A 22,287-nucleotide genomic window follows, 5' to 3' on the forward strand; every position below is an offset into this window, starting at 1 on the left:
CACGACCTGGGTGATGGGGGTCCTGAATAATGGATGCCACCTTTTTGAGGCCTCACTCCTTAAAGATGTCCTGGATTCTCTCCACGGTACACCTGTAAATACTTGCGAGTGTCTTTGGTGACATACCAGATCTGTTCAAACTCCGAATGAAATATAACCACTGTCATAAATTCTTTGTAACTGCATTGAGATGCTGGGTCCAGGATAGATCCTCAGAGACGTTGACACCCAGGAACTTGAAATTGTTGATTCTTTCCACTTCTGGTCACTCAACGAGGACTGGCGTGTGTTCCCTTGTGTTACCCTTTCTGAAGTTCACCATCAATTCTTTGGTCTTACTGATGTTGGGTGGAAGGTTATTGCTGTGACACAGTCCTTTTGAAAGTAAATCCTGTAGGAAAGGCAAAATAATGTGAAAACAAAACATAGAAATCCCACTTCTCCACCATTCCAATGGAGAATTGAAACCAATCCAAAAGATCTCATGTTATTTACTAAGCCACTTAAGTTCTTTATGGTGCAAACTCTTGGCCATTCCAGAAATGATCCCTGAGAGAATGAACGCATATCAAATAAAACCCTGGGTCTCCCCAGTCTGTGTTCATTTACCGACTGATAGCCAGATAATATTGAACAACAGATTTTTTCGAAGGTGTTGCTTCCTCAGAATTTTTTTTGTTTATGATAGGCTTCTTGAAGCTGAACACAAATATAATTTCAGACTACTTGAATCATGTAGGAATTTAGAGAAACAAATTAATTTTTATTGAATATAGTGCATTTAATTGCATAGCAATGCTTAAGATTTGCAATAATTCAACTGAGCTAAAAATCTTTTGTTGATGATTTTCATTTGTACTCAGTGTCTGAGGCTTTGCATTTGAGTGTCCAATGATAATCAGCCAGCATTGATGGATTCCAGTTGTCCTGACACTGCTGCTCCATGACTGCAATGTCCTGGTGAAACCTTTCACCATGCTCGTCACTGACAGTGCCAAGATTTGCAGGGAAGGAGTATAAATGGCAGTGCAGAAAATTACAAATATAGGTGATTTCAAAAGAAACAGTGCATAATAGGGAAATTTCATGGCAATTTTCATGATCAGCAGCTCAAAATCCATAAGATACACCCAAAAGTATTCAGGAAGCAAAATCGTTTTTATCTAGTATAATTAATCAAATTTGTGGGAAGAACAGAAGACCAGTCTCCACTGAGACCCTACAATTGATTGGAAAGGAGAAAACGTTAACTCCCTGGGTGAAAAAGAAGCTTAAAATGTGTAATTATCAATTTTCTATACAAACAATGAACAATAAATGGAAACTGAAAGTTTTGGAAACACTCAGTAGATCAGGCAGCAGCTGTGGAGAGAAACCCAGTGTTAATGTTTCAGTGTAAAGGCCTTTCATCAGAAGAAAACAAGAACGGAAGTAAGTGAAAGTAAATGAGAAAACAAGATTGTTATAGATTGCAGTGTGGATTTGGAGTGGTGTGGATATGACCTGATAAGATTGTCAATGTTTATGGGGTTGTTTGGTTAATAAATTTATGAAGTTAGGGAGAGAGAAAAACAAGCAATAAGGATGTGATAAAGTAAGTCAGAGCTGTTGCTGAAAACTGAAGGTAAAAGAAGAATATTGTGAAGGCACAGAAGATCAGGCAGTGTCCATGGGGAGATAATTTTACTGGTCCAAGATGAGTTCTCATAGGAGCAATTAGCTGAGCCACTTTGTATAACCTCAGTGGCTCTGATATAGCGAACACTCAATTCAGGTAATCTGTCTGTACTCCATCGTTTACCATATTATAAGGTGTCAGGTCCAGCTGCCATGATCCTAATATTGCTGTACCTCCTTCTGCAACTATACACCACCCCCCTCCACCATTGTTTTCAATGATCAGTCCCTAATTCACCACTCATTGATGAAAATCTCTCTCTTTACCTCTCACGGCCCGATTATCTAGTTTGTAACGCAATCCTTCAAGTTAAGTGGTTCTCTTTATTTTCACCTCAGCTTTCTCCACAAAACAGTTACACGTCTTTGCACATATGAACCGTGTGTGAAAATAGTTTAAAGATTTCTCATACAATGCCATATTGTCCTTTAATGCATTTACTGGGGCTTGGTTGGTTTTTTTTTGCTCCTGGGGGGGGTGGGGAATTGATAAAATATTGCAGTCACTGTGCCCATTTTTAATGCTCCTCTATACTCCATGTTCTGTTTTTGTAAAACCTGTCCTGCCACGCAGCATCTACCCAGCCTAAGCATGCCCAGGCATACCTGATCAACAGAGAAAACTTCCCAGCGTATGTTGTCAGCAACATTTTAATTGACATGAATTATGAATTGAAATAAGAAATGTGGATTATTCTGTATCAGAAATTATTTTACCAATTTTGGGCACATTTCCTTAGTGGCACGTTGGGCCTCCATCCTGAAAATAAATGAAGAGCCTGCAGTCCCTCTGCTTTTCCAAAGTTACGGTGCCCCATGGGATCGATAGCAAGACCATTTAGTCTGAATTTATCGTCTTAGAGAATTAGACTGAGTCAGGCCGTTTGTACACTGTAGACACCCACCTCTCATCCTCGTCCTTTATCATCTTAGAGAATTAGATTGAGTCAGACCATTCATACACCTTTCTTCCTTGTCTTGCTGGCAAAACACTTCAAAAGGCACATAGATAAAATGTGAAAAAACTTACCAGATACTCTGACAAAAGAGAAAAGACAATAAAGTCATCTTAATTCTATTAGGGAAAATTTGATCAAATTAGTAATTTGATGTTCAAGTACTAGTTGAGATGGGATAGATAAGGTAATTTTTCAGTGAAATCTGGTATTCACAATTTGTGAACCAAATCTGACAGCACTGGTTAGTGGGATCCATTTATTTGCTGGGCATTGAGTAATCCATGTCCAATACCCTATTGCATTGTGTTGTAGCACAATTTCTGAGTCAGAGTCAGTCTGCAGCCGTACAGTAAGGAGGACATCTGTTTGATGTCAGTCATATGCAAAGCAGAGCAGGTGACAATGAGTGGAAACAACTGTGAAACCTCTCCTCACTGATCAAGGTTGCTGGACTTTGGTTCAACGTCCTACTTGTTCCACCAATGTGCCTGTGCCTCAGTCCAGGTCCAGAAGGTGTGTTAAAGGGTTTGAGTCAATGGTTGTGCTAAATTGCCTTGATCCTCCAACAGCTCTGTGCGGGAAATATAATGAAACCCCAGAGGCAGCCAGGCAACAAAGAAAACAAGCAGAGGAGATGAAAGCACATTAGATCTGCCACCTGCACACTGCCTTGGTGCAGTCCAGGTTAATGGATTTAATTGGACATCTCTTTCAAAGCATCGGCGAAGGCAAGCTGGATGAATAGCCTCCATTTACGCTGTTGGATTCTATGACCCTGCCAACGCTTGAAATGACCAAGTCATAAGAATGTGTGTTCTTTCTTCTTCCAACAGCCATCCTGCTGTTGGTAATACCAAACCATGCAAAGCTATCACATCCTCTCTGGTAAAGAACTGATCTCTCCTCCCAGAGCACCATATACACATGAAAGCTATCGTTGTTGCTTTGGATGCGTGGGCAACCAATTTGTCATTGACTAAAATAGAAATGGTGCATACTGAAACAAGGCATCTTTGAACTGTATGCCTTACCCATCCTCCTCCTGCTTAAGGTAGAAGGCAGTGGCGAGAAGAATAGGCCAAATTGATAGGTTATCATGCAACCTACCAATTACACTCAGGGACCTCCTGTTCATGGTCTTCTACTGCTGTAGTGCATCCATTTCAAGGTGCAAAGTGTTGTGCATTCAGAGACGCTCTTCTGCACGCTACTGAGTTACTGTCACCTTCCTGTCAGCTTCTCCTCTGACCTCTCCATTAACAAGATGCCTTCGCCCGCAGAACTACCGCCCACTGCAGGTTTTTTTAAATTAACTTTCACATTATTCTCTGTAATTTCTAGAAATATACAGAGATTTCTAGAAATTTATAGTCCATAAAAATCCCAGGAGATCAGCAGTACTCAAACCACCCCATCTGGCACCAACAATTGTTTTACAGTCAAAGTCACTCAGATCACATTTCCTCCCCATTCTGGTGCTTAGTTTGAACAACTGAACCTCTTGACCATGTCTGCGTGCTTTTATACATTGAGTTGCTGCCACGTGATTGGCTGATTAGGTATTTACATTAATGAGCAGGTGTACCTAATAAAGTGGCCACTGAGTGTAGAAGCAAGAAAAAAGTTGTACTTCTTTCCCTTCTCATGTAACTTCAAGCTAATAATTTTGTCACTGTTTGAAAATCCGCAGATATTTAATATTGCTCAGCTGTTACCCTCACAGTATCCAGCAGAGGGAACTGCTACGTTGTAGATCAGGGCTGACAGATTCCAGCTTTAATAAAAATAGATGCAGATGCTGGAAATCTGAAATAAAATCAAAAATCACTCAGCAGGGGAAAGGGAACTGGAATTTCTTCTTCAGGTTAAAGATTTTTCATCAGAACTGACAAAAGGTCTTCACCAGAAATATTAACTGTTTCTCTGCCTTTCTACATACAGTATACCGCCTGACCTGTTGATTATTTCCAACAGGTTGTTTTTGTTTGTAATCTTTGTGGTCAGTTTTGTTTTATTAGTGTTTAGCAAAATCAGATTATTTTGGTTATTAAAGGAATGTTGTCGAGAAATGCATAAACACTCACTATCAGTAAAATTCAACTGAATTGAAATCTATCAGACTAACAACTTAATAAAAACAAAATTGATTGATTTTATATTTATATTAATTGTGCTTTATTGTTCTATTTATGCTTATTGTGATTTTTTTTTTTGCTGCATTGGATCCGGAGTAACAATCATTTGCTCTCCTTCACACTCATCTACTGAAAATTGACAGTAAACAATCTTGAATTGAATTAAGTCTCAACTTGAACTGCTTTTCAGAATCAGATAACCTGAAGTAAAATTCCATTCTACACCCCACAAACAGAAAGGGTTGGTCAATAGCCTGCATGTGTATTTTGAGAGCCAGATTGGGAGCATATTTTAAAGCAAGTTGAATAAACGTGCAGTTTCTACTTGGTTGACATTCAAAGCTGACACGGAGTCTTATCAATGTTAAAAATAAAAACGGATTTCCCCAAGTGGGTTTCAGTGTTTTCCTTTCTGTGTTTATAGGGTTGGTGCAGTGATGCGGAGGTTAGTGCTGCTCATTCACAGCTCTGGGTGTTGGTCACGATTTCAATACTGTCCCAGTGAAATGTGCACTTTCTCCCCGTGATCACATGCAGTCTGGATGGTCCAGTTTCCTCCCACGTTGCAAAGACCCCATGTAGTGCACATAAGAGGAAAAGAATTCATGGGCAGGCGATGGGCATATGAGAGAACATGTTGCAAAGGAATACAGAGGTGAGGGCTTGCATGAGTTCGACATTGTTGTTGCTTCAGAGTCACCACAGTCCCAATGGGGCGTGGAGCTGGAATAAGTAAATACTCACTGGGGTGGCACAGTAGGGCTGGTAAGCTAGTAGAGGTGGTAAACTAGTAGAGCTGGTAAACTAGTAGAGATGGTAAGCTAGTAGACATGGTAAACTAAACTAGTAGAGATGGTAAGCTAGTAGAGGTGGCAAACTAGTAGAACTGGTAAGCTAGTAGAGGTGGTAAACTAGTAGAGGTGGTAAGCTAGCAGAGATGGTAAATTAGTGGCGATAAGATCATAAGACCATAAGATATAGGAGCAGAAGTAGGTCATTCAGCCCATCGTGTCTGCCCTGCCAATTCTTCCAGTCATCCCCACTCCCCTGCTTTCACCCCATACCCTTTGATGCCAGGGCTAATCAAGAACCTATCTATCTCTGCCTTAAATGCACCCAATGACATGGCCTCCACAGCCGCTCGTGGCAACAGGCCAGTAGATATTACATCAATACTGGGGAAATGCTAGAGTCTATTATATAAGATGCTATAATGGAACATTGGAAAACTCTGTTGGGATTGGGCAAAGTCAGCATGGGTTATGTAAAGGAAGTCAAGTCAACTGGAGTTTTCTGAAAGGTCTAACTAGTAGAAGAGACAAAGGAAAACAAATGGGCATGGTATATCTGGGTTTTCAGAAGGCTTTTGGGAATGACCCGTATGGTGTGCAAAAAGCAGATAGTATTCATTTAATATCCTGGTGCGAATTGAAAACCATTTCTCGAATTGGAAACAGAATGGGAATAAATGCATCACTTTGCTGGGCCAGGATTAAGGGGATATCACAGGGATCAGTGGTTGGGCCCTGACAATTCACAATTAGTATCAATGATTTGGAACTAAGTGAAAATCTCTGAGTTTGGAACTTGGGTAGAGGTAGGGCTCAATTCTGTGAGTGTTGGAGGGAGCTGTGCGGAGGATGCAAAGAGTGATCTAAGTTAGTTGTGAGGGTGGGAAGATAATTAGCAAAAACAGTTATATGTGAATAAATCCACTCTGGTTCTGAAATCAGAAAGGTTACTATCTGCCCTACTTGTTTTATACTTGTGACTGTGAGGCTAAGCACAGCTCTAATGCCATATTCAAGTTTGCTGATGACACCACTGTTGTGGGCTGAATCAAAGGTGGTGATGAATTGGCATATGGGAGGGAGATTGAAAATCTAGTTGAATGGTGCCACAACAACATCTCACTCAACATCAACCAAGAGCTGATTATTGACTACAGGAGGAAACCAGAGGTCCATAAGCCAGACCTCACCATGGGATCAGTGGTGGAGATGGTCAGTAACTTTAAATTTCTTGGGTTTATCATTTCTGAGGATCTGTTCTGGGACCACCATGTTAGTGCCATTAAAAAGAAAGCACAGCAGTGCCTCTGCTTTCTTTGAAGTTTGCACAGGTTCAACTGAAACTTCAACAAACTTCTATGAATGCACAGTGGAGAGCATCCTGGTATAGAAACTTGAACAGAAAAGCCAGCAAATATAGTGATGCAGCCCAGTCCAACACAAGTAAAGCCCTCCCCGTCACTATGCATAGTTAGAAGGAGCACTGTCACAAGAAAGCAACATCCATCATCAACGACCCCCACCATCCAGGCCAAGCTCTCTTCTCATGCTGACATCAGGAAGGAGGTACAGGAGCCTTCAATCATCTGCCTCCTGAACTAGCTAGCTTCACTCAACTCAACAGTGAACTGATTTCACAACTTATGGACTCACTTTCCAGGACTCTACAACATATGCTCTCAATATCATTTCTTACCTTTCTGTTGTATTTGCACCATTTGTTTTATTTTGCACATTCGTTGCCTGTGTGATTCCATTGTGTTTCTTTGTAAATACAAATGTGAATGCCCTCAAGAAACTGAATCTTGGGATAGTAATTGGTGACAAATGCATACTTTGATAATAAGTTTACTTTCAACTTTGAATATTGAATAATGATAGGCTGGTAGAAGGGGAGGTGAAATGAGACTTGTATTTTCTTGTACACAAGTTGTCAAATTCAAAACTTCAATGCAGCAAGCTATAGGAAAGTGAACAGTAGGTTAGACTTCAATGCAAAAAGATTTGACTATTTTGAAAAGGAGGCTTTGCTGCCACTGAACACAGCCTTAGGAAAACCTCAGCTGCAGTTTTATGCACGGTTTGATCTCCTTACTTGAGGAAGGAGGTCCTCATGCTGGAGAGAGTGCAAGGAAGTTTTACTCAAGCGATTCCTGGATGGAGGGCTGACATATGAGGAGACATTGGCCAGTTAACCTTATATTCAATGGTGTGATGAGAATGAGAAAGATTCTTTAGAAATTCCAGCAGGACTGGACACTCTAGATACCAGTGAATTCTCCTTGTACCCAAAGAATCTAGAACCAGGTGTCTCAATGTCAGCAGAGAAGGTATGCCATTTAGAACTAAGAACATGAAAAAACTCTTTGCTCAGATGGTGGAGGAGCTAGGGAATTTTCTCCACCGGATGCTATGGAGACCAAGTCATTAAATGTAGTCTAGAAGGAAGTGACTACCTCCTTCATGCTAATGGGATCAAGGGATTTGGGGGGTGGGGGGGTGGAAGGTGTAAACAGCGTACAGAAGTGAAAGGTGAACCATAAACACGTTGAAACGGGAAGCAGACTTTAATTAGCATGCTTCTGTGTTTCACACACCGTTTTGTGTGAGCACCAATGTGCCAGTCCCACCATGTGCTGCTTTGACTCGAATGGCTGGTTGCCCTAATGCTGGCCACCTCGCCCTGCCTTCCAGAACTGTGCTGCCACCAGAGAAATGACTGGCTCCAGTACCCTGGCATCCTGAAAGACAGCAGGACCCTGATGCCGTCACTGGCAGCACCTATCAATTCTGAAAGTATGGCAGGAGTCTGCACACCCAAGGGGAAAGCACTAACTATCCTCAGAGTTTCAGGCATGGGAAGAATCTGGTGCAGATGCCTTGGAGTTGGAGGGAGTGAACTAGTACAGCTGGATAAGTTGCTGCTTTACATGTCCGGTGAAATGGGTTCAGCCCTGGCCTCTGGTGCTTTCTGTTGGCGCATTGCCAATGCAATCTCATGGGATCTCACGGGTTTCCTCGGGGTGCTGTACATTCCTCCCACATCCCAAAGGTGCGTGGTTTAGTAGGTTTATTAACCAACGTAAAATTACCCCTAATGTGGTAGAATCTGGAGGGGGAACTGTTATAACTCATGGTTACTTGAGTTACTGTCACCTTCCTGTCACTTTGAACAGCCTGGCCATTCTCCTCTGGCCTCACACATTACCAAGGCATTTTCACCCATGAACCTGCCGCATACTGAATGTTGTTTATTGTTTTCCTGCCATTCTCTGTCGGGTCTAGTAACTGCTCAGCATGAAAATCCCACAGATCGGCAGTTTCTGAGATATTCAAATCACCCCAATGATTCCACAGTCAAAGTCACTCACATCACATCTCCTCCCCATTCTGATGTTTCACTTGAACATCAGCTGAACCTCTTGACCATGTCTGTGTGCTTTTACATACATACAAACTCTTCTCCCTCCTGCCATCTGGCAAAAGGCACCGAAGCATTCGGGCTCTCACGACCAGACTATGTAACAGTTTCTTCCCTCAAGTCATCAGACTCCTCAATACCCAGAGCCTGGACTAACACCAACCTACTGCCCTCTACTGTGCCTATTGTCTTGTTTATTATTTATTGTCGTGCCTGCACAGTTTTGTGCACTTTATGCAGTCCTGGGTAGGTCTGTAGTCTAGTGTAGTTTTTGTGTTGTTTTACGTAGTTCAGTGTAGTTTTTGTATTGTTTCATGTAGCACCATGGTCCTGGAAAACGTTGTCTCGTTTTTACTGTGTACTGTACCAGCAGTTATGGTCAAAATGACAATAAAAAGTGACTTGACGACTTATGCATTGAGTTGCTGCCACATGATTGGTTGATTAGATATTTACATTAATGAGCAGGTGTACAGGTGTACCTAATAAAGTGGCCACTGAGTGTAGAAGCAAGAAAAAAGTTGTACTTCTTTCCTTTCTCGTGTAACTTCAAGCTAATAATTTTGTCACTGTTTGGAAGTCCATAGATATTTAATATTTCTCAGCTGTTACCCCCACAGTATCCAAAAGAGGGAACTGCTACGTTATAGATCAGGGCTGACAGATTTCAGCTTTAATAAAAATAGATGCAGATGCTGGAAGTCTGAAATAAAATCAAAAACCACTCAGCAAATCAACAGCAGGGGAAAGGGAACTGGAATTTCTTCTTCAGGTTAAAGATTTTTCATCAGAACTGACAAAGAGTCCTCAACCAGAAATATTAACTGTTTCTCTGCCTTCTACATACAGCATACCGCCTGACCTGCTGATTATTTCCAGCAGGTTGTATTTGTTTGTAATCTTGTGGTCAGTTTTGTTTTATTAGTGTTTAGCAAAATCAGATATTTTGGTTATTAAAGGAATGCCAGCCAAGAAATGCATAAACACTCACTATCAGTAAAATTCAACTGAATTGAAATCTATCAGAATAACAACTTAATAAAAACAAAACTGTTTGCTTTTATATTTATATTTATTGTGTTTTTATTGTTCTATTTATACTTATGGTGATTTTTTTTTGCTGCATCAGATCCGAAGTAGCAATCATTTGTGCTCCTTCACACTTGTCTACCGAATATTGACAGTAAACAATCTTGAATTGAATTAAATCTCAAATTGAACTGCTTTTCAGAATCATATGACCTGAAGTAAAATTCCATTCCTTATCCCGCAAACAGAAAGGGTTGGTCAATAGCCTGCATGTGTATTTTGAGAGCCTAATTTGGAAAAAAATAGAACAAATTGCACAAACAGCAAAAAAAAAAGAGCGAACAACACAGAGACTATCAAACATCAGACAAGGAATCCAGGTGTATTCAGTTTTCTCAGTTCTACACGGCGTCATTAACTGACTGTAGGCCACAGAGCCAGCCTTCAATGAAGCGCCCCAGTCTGCACCAAAGTGCTCCAATATTCTGCTCAAAAACAGCAAAAAAACTGAGTAACCAGAATCCAGAAACACATGCAACATGAACCTCAAAGTTCCCCACAATGATTGCACAGCCACGAACCTCACTGATCACTCCTTGAAACATGGAACACAAGGCTCCTTCACTTTCCTCCAACAACAGGTAGCACAGGAGAGAGGAAGACCGGTCAAATGCTAGCAGGTGGCGCTGACACACCCACCTGCCCTCTGCTCTCGTCCTCCTCAAGTTCAACCTTGCTCGGTGCTTCAATCGGAGAGAGCAATGGAGTCGATCATGGCTCGCACCCCACCTCCAGGCCACACTCTCCACTTTCAACCTCATCGAGCTCACTCGGAGACAGCAAAGCGCCAGATTGCACAATCGGCCCAAAAGTGCACCATCAAAATGTAAATCACAGCTCCAGTCACACACAGTTTAGTACTAAAATCATATTTGAAAGCAGAAGATGAAGTAAAAGAAGAGCATAGGAAACAGGAGCAGGAGTCGGCCATCAGTCCCATCGAGTCTGCTCCGCCATTCAATAAGATCATGGCTGAACAAGTAGTTTTGTGAACTGCCCACAGGACGTCACCGTTGGTCGCGTTGTTTGCTGGCGCCATCTTGATTTTGTTCTGTAAATTAGCATAAATGCAATGGGCCAAAAGGACTCCAGTGTTGTAAGGAAACATGAAGTTGTCATATAGATTTACTCTCTAGCTGCTCTCCTTTCCCTGTTCTGGTGATGCAGGAGCTACAGCACCGAGTTTTCACTTAAGAAGGACTGCCAGACACTTTCAGTAAAACACCTCTAAGCTGGTCAGTTCTCTTTCATTCAGAGCTGGTAGTTAATTGAAACTGAACAATGGAAGAACTTCAAAGCGAACATGTTTCATAATGAATCTAGGTACATTCTTTCACCCGTGCTTTCAAAGAGATAATAATAATCCCCATACAAGTCCCCACAGCATCTGGTGACACTGAGATCTGTCTTGGAGACTGACATCACAGCATGCTTGAAGAGGGTGACCCCTTAACAAAGCATCAAGCCCCACACATATGCAAGCCAGGACACTGAAAAGCTCTGCTGACCAACTGGCTAGAGTGTTCAAGGACAATATTCAGCCCATCACTGCTGTAGTCAAAGGTCCTGCTTCAAAAGAGCATCAATGGTCAAGAAGTGCAGGATGAGCTTCCTCAAAGAAAATGGCCCTGTATCATTCACATCTACTGGGATGAAGTGCTTTGAGAGGCTGGTGATGGCTAGAATTAACTCCTGCCTGTGCAAGGCCCTGGACCCACTGCAACTTGCCTACCATCACATCAGGTCCACAGCAGACCTCACTAGCTCTGCGTTCTGCTTTGGAGCACTTACACAACAGGCCATGGTTTATCAATTACAACCCAACATTCAAAGCCATCATCCCCTCAGTACTGATCAACAAGCCTCAAAACCCGTACCTCTGCACCTCCCTCTGCAAACGGATGCTTCCTCTCCTTATTATCTGATCACAATCAATGCGGATCAGTGATAACATCTCCTCCTCAATGACAAACAACACTGGCACACTTCAAGGGCACGTGCTTACCCCAGTGCTCTACTTGCTCTCACTCATGACTGTGTGGCTGGGCACAGCTCAAACACCATCTATAAATTTGGAGATGACACCGTTATTGTTGGTAGGATCTCGGACTGTGACCAGGAGGCGAGCAGGGGTGAGGTAGATCAGCTGATCGAGTGGTGCCACAACAACATCCAAGGAATAGGTTGTGGGATTCAGGAAGGGGAAGCCATGAGAGCACACCGCCAGCCCTCACTGAGGGGACAGCAGTGGAAAGGGAGAGCAGCTTCTAGTTCCTGGGCATCAGCGTCTCAGATGATCTATCCTGAGCCCAACAGATTGATGCAAACATGAAGAAGGCACACCAGCTGCTATACTTCATTCGGAGTTCAAGGCAGTTTGGTATGTCACCATAGACTTGGGAAAATTTCTACAGGTGCATGGTGGACACCACTCTTAGTGGTGCATCACAGCCCGGTATTGACGTTCCAATGTGCAGGACGGGAAGAAGTTGCAGCGGGTTTCAGACTCAGCCAGGTTCATTGCGGGTACAATCCACCCCACCAAAGGGGACATCTTCAGAAGACAGCATCCATCATCGAGGACCCTCACCATGAGGGACATGCCCTCTTCTCATCACTACTTCTGGGAAGGAGGTCAAGGAGCCTCAATCAATGTTTCAAGAATATCTTCTCCCCATCTGCCATCAAATCTCTAAGCAGACCAGGGACACATGAAGATCGCCTTGGCATTGCTGTTCTGCACTGTTTCTTTATTGGCTTATTGCAACTTATAGCAAGTATTATGTCTTGCATTGATTGCATTACTGCTACAAAACAACAAATTTCATGACAATGTTGAACTAACTTGATAAAGATTTGGATAAAATAATGTAGTGAATTGATAGCAGGATTGATCAATTATATATACATGTAATACATATAATTTCATGTACATATGTATATGAGTATGTATATATCACCAGAATAAAGGAGGATGGGGACTTGCAAGTGTCAAGGACACAGTCCTGGAAGAAATGTGAAACATCCATGAGTATGTCAGGAAGATGGCCCCTAAGGACGACCTGCTAGGAGAATGCCTAAGACAGCAGGCAGGGGACATGGAAATGGAAGTGGGTGAAGCAGAGCCAGAGGACCAGAGGCCACGGCAGGACAAGTCACTGCATGGGACATACCATTACCAGATATCAGAGAAGGCTGACGTGAAAAAGTTCTACCAATGGCTGGAAATGGCAGGGCTGAGGGACAGCACAGAGGTGCTGAACACAAGAGCAATAGAAGCAGGGGTCTGCCACACCAGACAAGACAGTGCAGGGACTCCACTGAAACCATCTAACACATGGTAGCAGAGTGCAAGATGCAAGACGGGACTGCATACACTGAATAGCACAACCAAGTTGAAGGAACTGTGCACAGGAACATCCGTGCTGAGTATGGATTGGACACTCCCAAGTACAAATGGGAAACACCCAAGAAGGAAGTGGAGAATGACAGAGCTGAGATCCTGTGGGGCTTCCAAATACAGACTGATAATCAGGTACTGGCCAACCAGCCAGACATAGTGACACTGGACAAGGAACAGAAGAAAGCAATAGTAAAAGATGTGGCAATCCTGAATGACAGTAACATCAGGAAGAAAGAAAATGAGAATTTGGAGAAATACCAGGGCTTGAAAGAGCAGATAGAAAGGATGTGGACAGTTAAAGCCGGAGTAATCCCGGTGGTGATAGGAAGACTTGGAACTGTGACACCTGGAATGGGAGAGTGGCTCCAACAGATCCCAGGAACAACATCGGAGATCTCGGTCCGGAAGAGCACTACTAGGGACCGCAATGATACCATGCTGAACCCTTGAGCTCCCAGGCCTCTGGTAGAGGACCCAAGATTGAGGGAAAAGTACACATACACACCACCCGTAAATCCTCTGTACCTTCCTGTCAATCTTCAATACAAGCATTCTCTGCTATCCTCTGTTCTATACCCTGTTTCCTTCATTTTATCCAATTTTCCCTCTGTTCTGTTGCAGGTACCAAGGACTTCGATCCTGGGGGTGGGTCTACACACACTGTGTATAGCTAGTGGCAGGGTGGAGATACCAGGTCACCCTGGGGCAAGGTATAGCACCTGCTTAGCCCCCACAGTCGGGATCACGAGAAGCCATGGGAGAGGTGGTGGATGGTCGTATGAGCAGCTGGTGCATATCACAAGTCCTGGTTATGCGACCCCTGATGCCAGGCAGACAATCTCTGAAGAGTGTTGATAATGGTTGGGGTCACCCGTCTTGTAAAGTCACTTCCCAGAAGAAGAAAATGGCAAGCCATTTCTGTAGAAAAATTTGCCAAAAACATTCACGATCACCATTTTGCCAAAGTCATACATCACAGCATATAATACTGATATTGATATATAATTTTTCTCACCCCTTACAGGTGGTGTGTATGTGTATGTGTATGTGGACCTCAGTCTCAGGTCCTCTAGAACATAGATTTGAAATCTACAGCACATTACAGGCCATTCAGCCCACAATGTTGTGCCAACCATGTAACCTACTCTAGAGACTGCCCAGAATTTCCCTAGTGCATAACCCTCTGTTTTTCTAAGCTCCATGTACCTGTCTAAGAGGATCTTAAAAGATCCTACTGTATTCACTTCCACCACTGCCACTGGCAGTGCATTCCACGCACCCACCACTCTCTGTGTGGAAAAATTTACCCCTGACATCCCCTCGGTACCTGTTTCCAAGCACCTTAAATTATGCCTCCTCATGTTAGCCATTTCAGCCCTGGGAAAAAGCCTCTAGCTATCCACACAATCAACGCCCCTCATCATTTTGTACACCTCTATCAGGTCACCTCTCATCCCTGTCACTCCAAGAAGAAAAGGCCAAGTTCACTCAACCTATCCCCATAAGGTACACCCTCCAATCCAGACAACCTCCTTGTAAATCTCCTCTGCACTCTCTCTGTAGTATCCACATCCTTCCTGTAGTGAGGTGGCCGGAACGGAACACAGTTCTACCAGAGGTCTGGGAGCCTGAGGGTTCAGCGTGGTATCCTTGCTGTTCCTAGTAGTGTGCTCTTCTGGACTGGGATCTCAGATGTTGTTCCTGGGATTTGTTGGAGCCACTCTCCCAGTCCAGGTGTCACAGCCCCAAGTGCTCCTAACACCACCAGGATTAATCCAGCTTTAACTTTCCACATCCTTTCTGTCTGCTCTTTCAAGCCCTGGTATTTCTCCAGCTTCTCGTATTCTGTCCTCCTGATGTTACTGTCATTCAGGATTGTCACATCTATTACTATTGCTTTCCTCTGTTCCGTGTTCCTTGTTGCACCGAAACCAACGCTTCTCATTCGAACTGCTAGACTGGGCAGATAAATGGAAGGTGAAATCTGACGACGTGGAATGCATTACATTTTGGCAAGGTAAATGAGGAGAGGCAATTCTGAAAAGGCTAGAGAGCACGCAGACCACAATTCAGAGAGAGTGACTGGTTAGGTTGAGAAAGGGGTGAGAAGGCGTGCAGGTTTTATAACAGCGTAGAGAGTTCAATTACGTTAAAGTGAACCACTCTCCCAAGATCCCGACCCAGCTAAATGAGACAATGTTTCTCAGGGACCAGGGTGCAAAATACATACAGCACATAAAATAATATTAACACGGTAATATTAACAGATGTACCCGGTGACATAAAGTGCCTATCGTTAAGTGTACAACAGTACGATGCTGCCGGCGATGTCACACATAATGTGTACTGAATGTTCACGGGCGTTCCGGGGTCTCACAGCCTGGGGGAAGAAGTTGTTACCCAGCCTGACAGCCCTTGCTCCCACACCGTGGAACCTTCTGCCTGACAGTAGGAGATCAAAGAGCTGGTGGGTGAGATGGGAGAGGTCCTTGATGATGCTGAGGGCTATGCGAACACTGCGCTTCTGGTGTATGTCTTGGAATGGTGGGGGGCGGTAGAAGAGAGAGAAAGAGACCCCGATGATTCTCTCAGCAGTCCAGAAAGCAGTGACAGTCTAGAGCTGGAGCAAGTTGGGGGTGGTGGGGTGGAAGAGTGAAGTGTTCTGGAAAAGGATGACCAGAGCTGGCGGAGTGGGAGAATTGGGTGATAAGGAATAACGGAAGTCCTTTGGTGGGCGAGAAGAGAGCGCAGACTTTCACCTTGGGGACGAGGAAAGGTCAAGTCGCACGGAGCTCGTTTTCGCGTGACAGTGAACTACGATGACATTTTATATTCGACAACTCGCCGTGTCCTTTTTATTTCTTTCCAGACCTATAGTTAGTGGCATAAACCCCCGTGCGCTTCCGTGCCTGCAACATCGCACGAGAAGGAATCGAGAAGGAGATCGAAAGAGTTCAAGGCAAGGGCGGAGGGAAGGAGGGGGAGGCACCGAGAGCGATTGGGAGCTGGTGTCCCACACGTGATGGGGCTGTTCACCGAACCCTATAGAGGGCGGTTGCGGAGAGCGGGACAGAAGTGCCGGCGGGTCGCGGTGATCGGCAACTGAGGCAGCCGGTGGCGGGACGTGGATCGGAGCCGGCGCGATGGGATCCGAGCTGTTCAGCAAGCAGCGGACCCTGGAGCTGAGGCAGCGGCACATTGGGTGAGTGAGCTGCGCGCCAGCCGGGTGAAAACGCACGGCCCCCCTCTCCCGCGGCTGACTCCTCCCTCGGCGGGTCCACATGAAGGGTCTCGACTCGAAACGCCGACTGCCATTTCCCTCCACAGACGCTGCCCGGCCCGCTGAGTTCCCGTTTCTTCCTCTCTTCAGGCGATGCTCGGGGGTGGGGAGGGGAGGGGGCCGCTAACTTGGTTCACCGCATTTCTGAGCGTTCTGATGAAACCAGTGTGGGTGCTGTCACAGGTGTGGGTTTATAGACCCGCTGCGCTTTTTCTGCCTTTAACATCTTATTTCGCTGTATTGTACTGTACTGTATTCCCAGTAAACGGATTTCTGGTTCCCAACTCGCTCCTCGACATTCCCGTTTCCAGCAGCCACAGGCCAGCAAGTTCCCATGGTATCAAGTGGAATATTGCCGTCATGTTTATTTTCGGGGAGACTTTGGGAACAACCTCATTACATCGATTAACGTGCTGCGGTGACAGGGACCAGGGCGACTGTTTTGCATTCAGCACCGTGGGAACAGTGTGGCCGGCGCAGGAGGGCGGACCAGGTTCTCTTACGGGTTTGGAACAGTTAGCAGAGTATTGATAGTGTCTCTCCGGTGCTCTGGAACGTCTGCTGCTGGTCGTTCATGCCTCAGAGGCGTACAAGAGGGTGTGGGTCACCTCTTGTACGCCTGGTGGACCGTGGGTTTCTCCTCAGGTGACCGGGCTGTGCTGGCACACTGAACCCAGGGGTGAATTTCAACACCAATGTGCATGAAGCAATAACGTGTACATTGAACCATCAGAAAGGTAAGCTGTCACTACCTCAGCCACCCCGGTGGCTGTTTGGCATCGCGGTGATCCCCAACTCTGAATTTATGTGCTACCAGTGAGCTGTCTTTCTCTGACACTTGTTCATCAGACACATGTACTTAAATAAAAAATATTATATTCCATGGATGTAATGAAAATATAATGTGTGCTGGGTAACAAAAGTAGCACAGCGCAGCGGCAATGGGAGAATACCTGAATCAGCTGTTGAATAATGCCAGACAACGGTAGGCTTTCAGTCTCCGCCTAAAATGTCCACTTTTGATTAAAATGTTAAAGTGCACTGTATTTGTATTTGACTTTTATTTTCAGTTTTATGTAAAGTATAAAAACAAAAGATTGAATTTAATTACAGGTAAATGTAAATGAAAACTGTGAACAAAATCAACATTTTACTATTAATGCAATAATGACACTGGTCATGTTACAATCAAACATGGGATTTTGGGTGGAGGTGAAATTCGTGCAAAAGTAATATATTTTGTAATTACCCAAACAACAAGAAGATCTTTGCTTAGGAAAGATGATAAATGCATCACTAAACTGTAAAACTCCTGAGAAAACGGAGAGAGAGGGTACATCATGGTTGATGTCATTGTGAGGAGGAATATCAGACCCAGTTGAGGGACTTGCAAGCAGGTGTTCACTGGGTGAGGGGCAGTGTGCTGGATGGCTTTTTAAAATACTTCCTCCAGTGTCATTAACAAAGGCTTTTGTCCTAGCAATCTTTCTTTGATTTTATAAACTGACATGATATCTTGTTCTGTTATGAATGCAGCTGCCTCGGCCCTTCAATTTCCCTGATCGGCCCACGCTTTATCACCACAAATCTTTGAAAAATTTAACGCTGTGTCTTTTAAATTTCTGCACCAGCCTGCTGAATATTCACAATTACCTTCAATTTTCAGTTTGTTGTGCTAGATCGTTGTTTCATGATCAGCATACTGTTAAGTGGTATATGTTCACTCTAACGCTGACAAATCCACTCTTTCAATACGCCCTCAAGATCTTCACTTTTGGTTTATGCAGCGTTTTTCTATTTTTCATTAAATTCTGTTCATTGCTTTCAGCAAAGAACTTTGACAGTTTGTCAATTTGCTTCTTCGAGTTCCTAATCCCATACTCCTCTGTCAGAAGCTTCACACTTTTACCACTGTCAAGTTTCTCCAGCAACTTGACTTCCTGTGTCATAGATAAACATAAATGCTTCCTCTTTTTCTTTTCACTATTACCTCTAGGGGTTACTGCAGGCCTTTTGACATCTTCAACTTCAGCTTAATTGTCACTCAGCCATATATGGATACTCATGAATACAGCCAAATGAAACAGCATTTCATTTAACTCAACAATATCTCCACAGCACAGAGCAGAGAATAAGTAAACTGTAGGCACTCTACCAGCAGATGGTAGTCAATAGATTTGAACTGTAGATGCAGATCATACCAGTAGATCTGATCTCAGTTTGATCGGGGTTATAAATCCAAAGGTAGAAATGTGCTCTGAGTGACTAGTTGTTCAGGCAAGGACCATGATCTACATTTCTTCCTGTGTGATTTTCCTCCAATTCACTCAGCCTAACTTCCAGCCACCCTCTGCAATTCTCCCATTTAAATCCATTTGACATCTGTGATTTAATCATTTGCCCCCTTGGCCCTCTCGCGCCAGCAGAGCTGCTGCTTTGGGACTTTCGTCACCTTCAATAGCCTCATCCTGGGAAATTGGCCTCAGTGATCACAGTCTCTTCCCTGAAGCCTGTGGCCTGCAAGGAAGTAAAATGATCTATCTGGGCCCCAGGGATCACCTTAATTTTCTCCCATATTAAGTCCCAGACTTAATCCAATCTCTGATTAAGTCCATCAGGCCCAGGGTAGTTAACCCCCTTTAAGCACACTATGATATTTAATATCTCCATTTTAATGATAACATGTTCTGGAATTCCCCTGTCCTCCTCCCTGAATTCTGCAATTACAATGTCCTTTCTCCTCAGTGAATCCATATGAGAAGTATTCACATAAGAACTCGCTGCCTGGCTCCTTGCTTAGATTGCCAAGTTGATCCCTTTTAGTCTTCTGAATGCTCATCCACTGATCCTTGTCCATTCTGCCTCAGACTGGGTCCAATATTGTTTTTTCTGTAGTAGGGCTGCCTACATACTTGTTCAAAAAGCTCTCTTAGACATATTTTACAAATTCTATCCCTTCCTTTCTCACTATAGCAAGCCCAGTTAACTTTGGGGAAGTTGAAGTCCCCAAATATTACATTATTACCCCTGTGTCTTTCTATACTTTGTCTACATATCTCTTCCTCTATCTCCTATTGACTTTTAGGAGGCTTGTAGTATACCACCAGCAAAGTGATCACAACCCCTTTGATTCTAAACTCTACCCATAAAACCTCATTTAAAGAACCTTCTCTGATGTTCTCCATCATTAGAGCAACAATCAACTTCTTAGTCATTATTACAACTTCTTCATCTTCTTGTCCATCCTCTTCTGGTAAGTCTAAAGGTCCTATACCCTAATGGATGAGCTGCCTGCCCTGAACTTCTTTAATAATAACGAATCTGCTCTTAACTTTACTATCAATAACCAGTGAGATTCCTATTAACATAGATGGAACTTAAGTTTTTCTGCGTTCTTGAAAATGGGATTTTATTAGCAAAAAATTGTTTTAATAAGACATTCACCTCAGAACTCTGCGTACTGAGAAAAGTCTCCCTTGTGTTATTAACCTGTTGTTGTTCAGATCAATGTTTTGTTTTATTCGAAACACTGGATGGGGTTCAGTTCTTGCTCTCTTCTTTTTGCAATTCAGGCCATCGTGCAAGGTGCTCTTTTCTAAGGACCCACTCAAGATAATCCGTGCCCAGGGCCAGTACATGTATGATGAGGATAACAATAAGTATTTGGACTGCATTAACAACGTAGCACATGGTATGGAGCCTCTGGCTGAATATCGTAACATTTTACAATCTCCAGCCTGGCAATGAAGAGCCTATTTTAAAATTCAGAAAGATCACATGAATAAACCAGATTCTCTTTCAGCTCAGAATTTTATTTTAATCCATGACCCATGGTATGAAAGTTTGAACTGCAATGTACTGTGACATGTAGGCACAGTCAAAGACCAGATAATGAAAGCAATTCCTTCCAGTGGTAAAATAGATAAAACTTGTTTTATCAGATTTGGGTGGAGTTGGGAACAATATAACCTATTCACTTTAGAGACTTTTGATCGTGAGGGTTTCAAGCAGCTAAAATATTGTTAACTACTCATCTCTCCCAATTAACAAATAGATTACATTCCTAAAGAACCTTTGCATAGTACAAGGTACAGTAAACTCTTAGCTTACACAGGCAGTGGGTTACCTGTGGCCAGAGCCAAGATTAGAATCTTATCAGCACTTAGCTCAGCAGTGAAGCTGCTTTAAGTCAAAAGCAACTCAGTTACTTTTGTCAAACTGAAAGATAAAGCTTTCATTTTTGGTAAGCTGAAGCCCATTTACACTTCCCTGCAAGGACGTTGTTGCTAGATGAAAGACCCAGGTGCTCAAGAGGATTTTCCCATTTTGAATGGCTTATTTATTTCAGAATCTTCCCATTAATCCAATCAAAAGATTATTGAATGCTACTGATTTTTATGGACGGTCTCCAAATAAATTCTCCATCCTTCATTTCAGCCAAAAATAATCCTTGTATATGACAGATTAAATAAAATAAAATCCTTCATTGTTGCAAAGATTTCACTGGGGGGGGGGCTGTATAAGAAATGTTTTTACCGTTTTTTTTGGTAGCAGGCCTGCAGAGAAGTTTAGAATATAGACAAATGGCAGATAGCTGCATGATAAACTGTGGACTCTTTCAGTTTTATGTTTTTTATATTTTGTGTTTTTGCCTGTTCTTTCTTGTTGCCATTTAGCGCAATTTGTTAGGCTTTTTTGTGTGGGGGGGGGAGTTGGGGTTTGATGTTATTGCCGTTTGTGTAATTTGTGTTTTTTTGTGTGTGGGGTGGGTTTGATATTTTTCTTCGGATGAACTCCATGGTGTTTCTTTGTTTCGTGGCTATCTGGAGAAGACGAATCAAAGAGTTGTATACTTTGATAACAAATGAACCTTTGAACCTTTGTTGAATGATATGTTGAGCAATCTAGATACGTATTTGTGTAATTTCAGTTGAGAATGCTCAGTCATGGCCAGTAATAGACATTCGGGCTTTTTTTTTGGCCAAAATGGGAATTTCACCTTATGGACTGATTAAGTTGTTTTTGTGTTTGAATATCCTTTTAATTTTTTTCAGTGGGGCATTGCCATCCAGCTGTGGTTCAAGCTGCTGCCAAGCAGATGGAACTGCTGAACACTAATTCACGATTTCTGCATGACAACCTGGTACAGTACGCCCAGAAGCTCACTGAGACTCTCCCACATCAACTATCTGTTTGCTACTTTGTCAATTCAGGGTAATTCAATGTATCTCTCTCTATACAAGATCTTTTACAGTATCTTCTCCATCTAGCCAGACCGCCATGATTTTATAGTTCCTTATTTGGTTTTAAATGGAATACTATGATTCAAAACCTGATTTCTGAGTGTATGTTAATAAGGAGACTACTTGGTAAGGGGAAGTATAATAACAGTATGCATTTTCTTGAAAGGATTTTAAGGTGGCATATGTAAAGATGGTTTCTTTCTTTATTTACATTTAATGTCCTTCCCTGAATTTTTAAGGTAAAATTACGTTTTCATCTTTTTTTTACCATTCGGATACACTTACACCA

General features: G+C 43.0%; 1 protein-coding gene across 1 annotated transcript in view; it reads left to right on the forward strand.

Moving 5' to 3' along the window:
* The first annotated feature begins 16,492 nt into the window (after positions 1–16,492).
* The window catches only part of LOC134344128 (ethanolamine-phosphate phospho-lyase-like), a 41,308-nt gene continuing 35,513 nt past the window's right edge, over positions 16,493–22,287 (forward strand). Inside the window, exons 1-3 of the mRNA XM_063043438.1 lie at positions 16,493–16,677; positions 20,328–20,446; positions 21,810–21,969. Of these exons, the coding sequence (XP_062899508.1) occupies positions 16,619–16,677; positions 20,328–20,446; positions 21,810–21,969 (338 nt within the window). The 5' untranslated portion in view covers positions 16,493–16,618. The remainder of the gene's footprint in view (positions 16,678–20,327; positions 20,447–21,809; positions 21,970–22,287) is intronic.

Source organism: Mobula hypostoma, chromosome 3 (genome assembly GCF_963921235.1).
Source record: "Mobula hypostoma chromosome 3, sMobHyp1.1, whole genome shotgun sequence".
Taxonomy (NCBI): Eukaryota; Metazoa; Chordata; class Chondrichthyes; order Myliobatiformes; family Myliobatidae; genus Mobula; species Mobula hypostoma.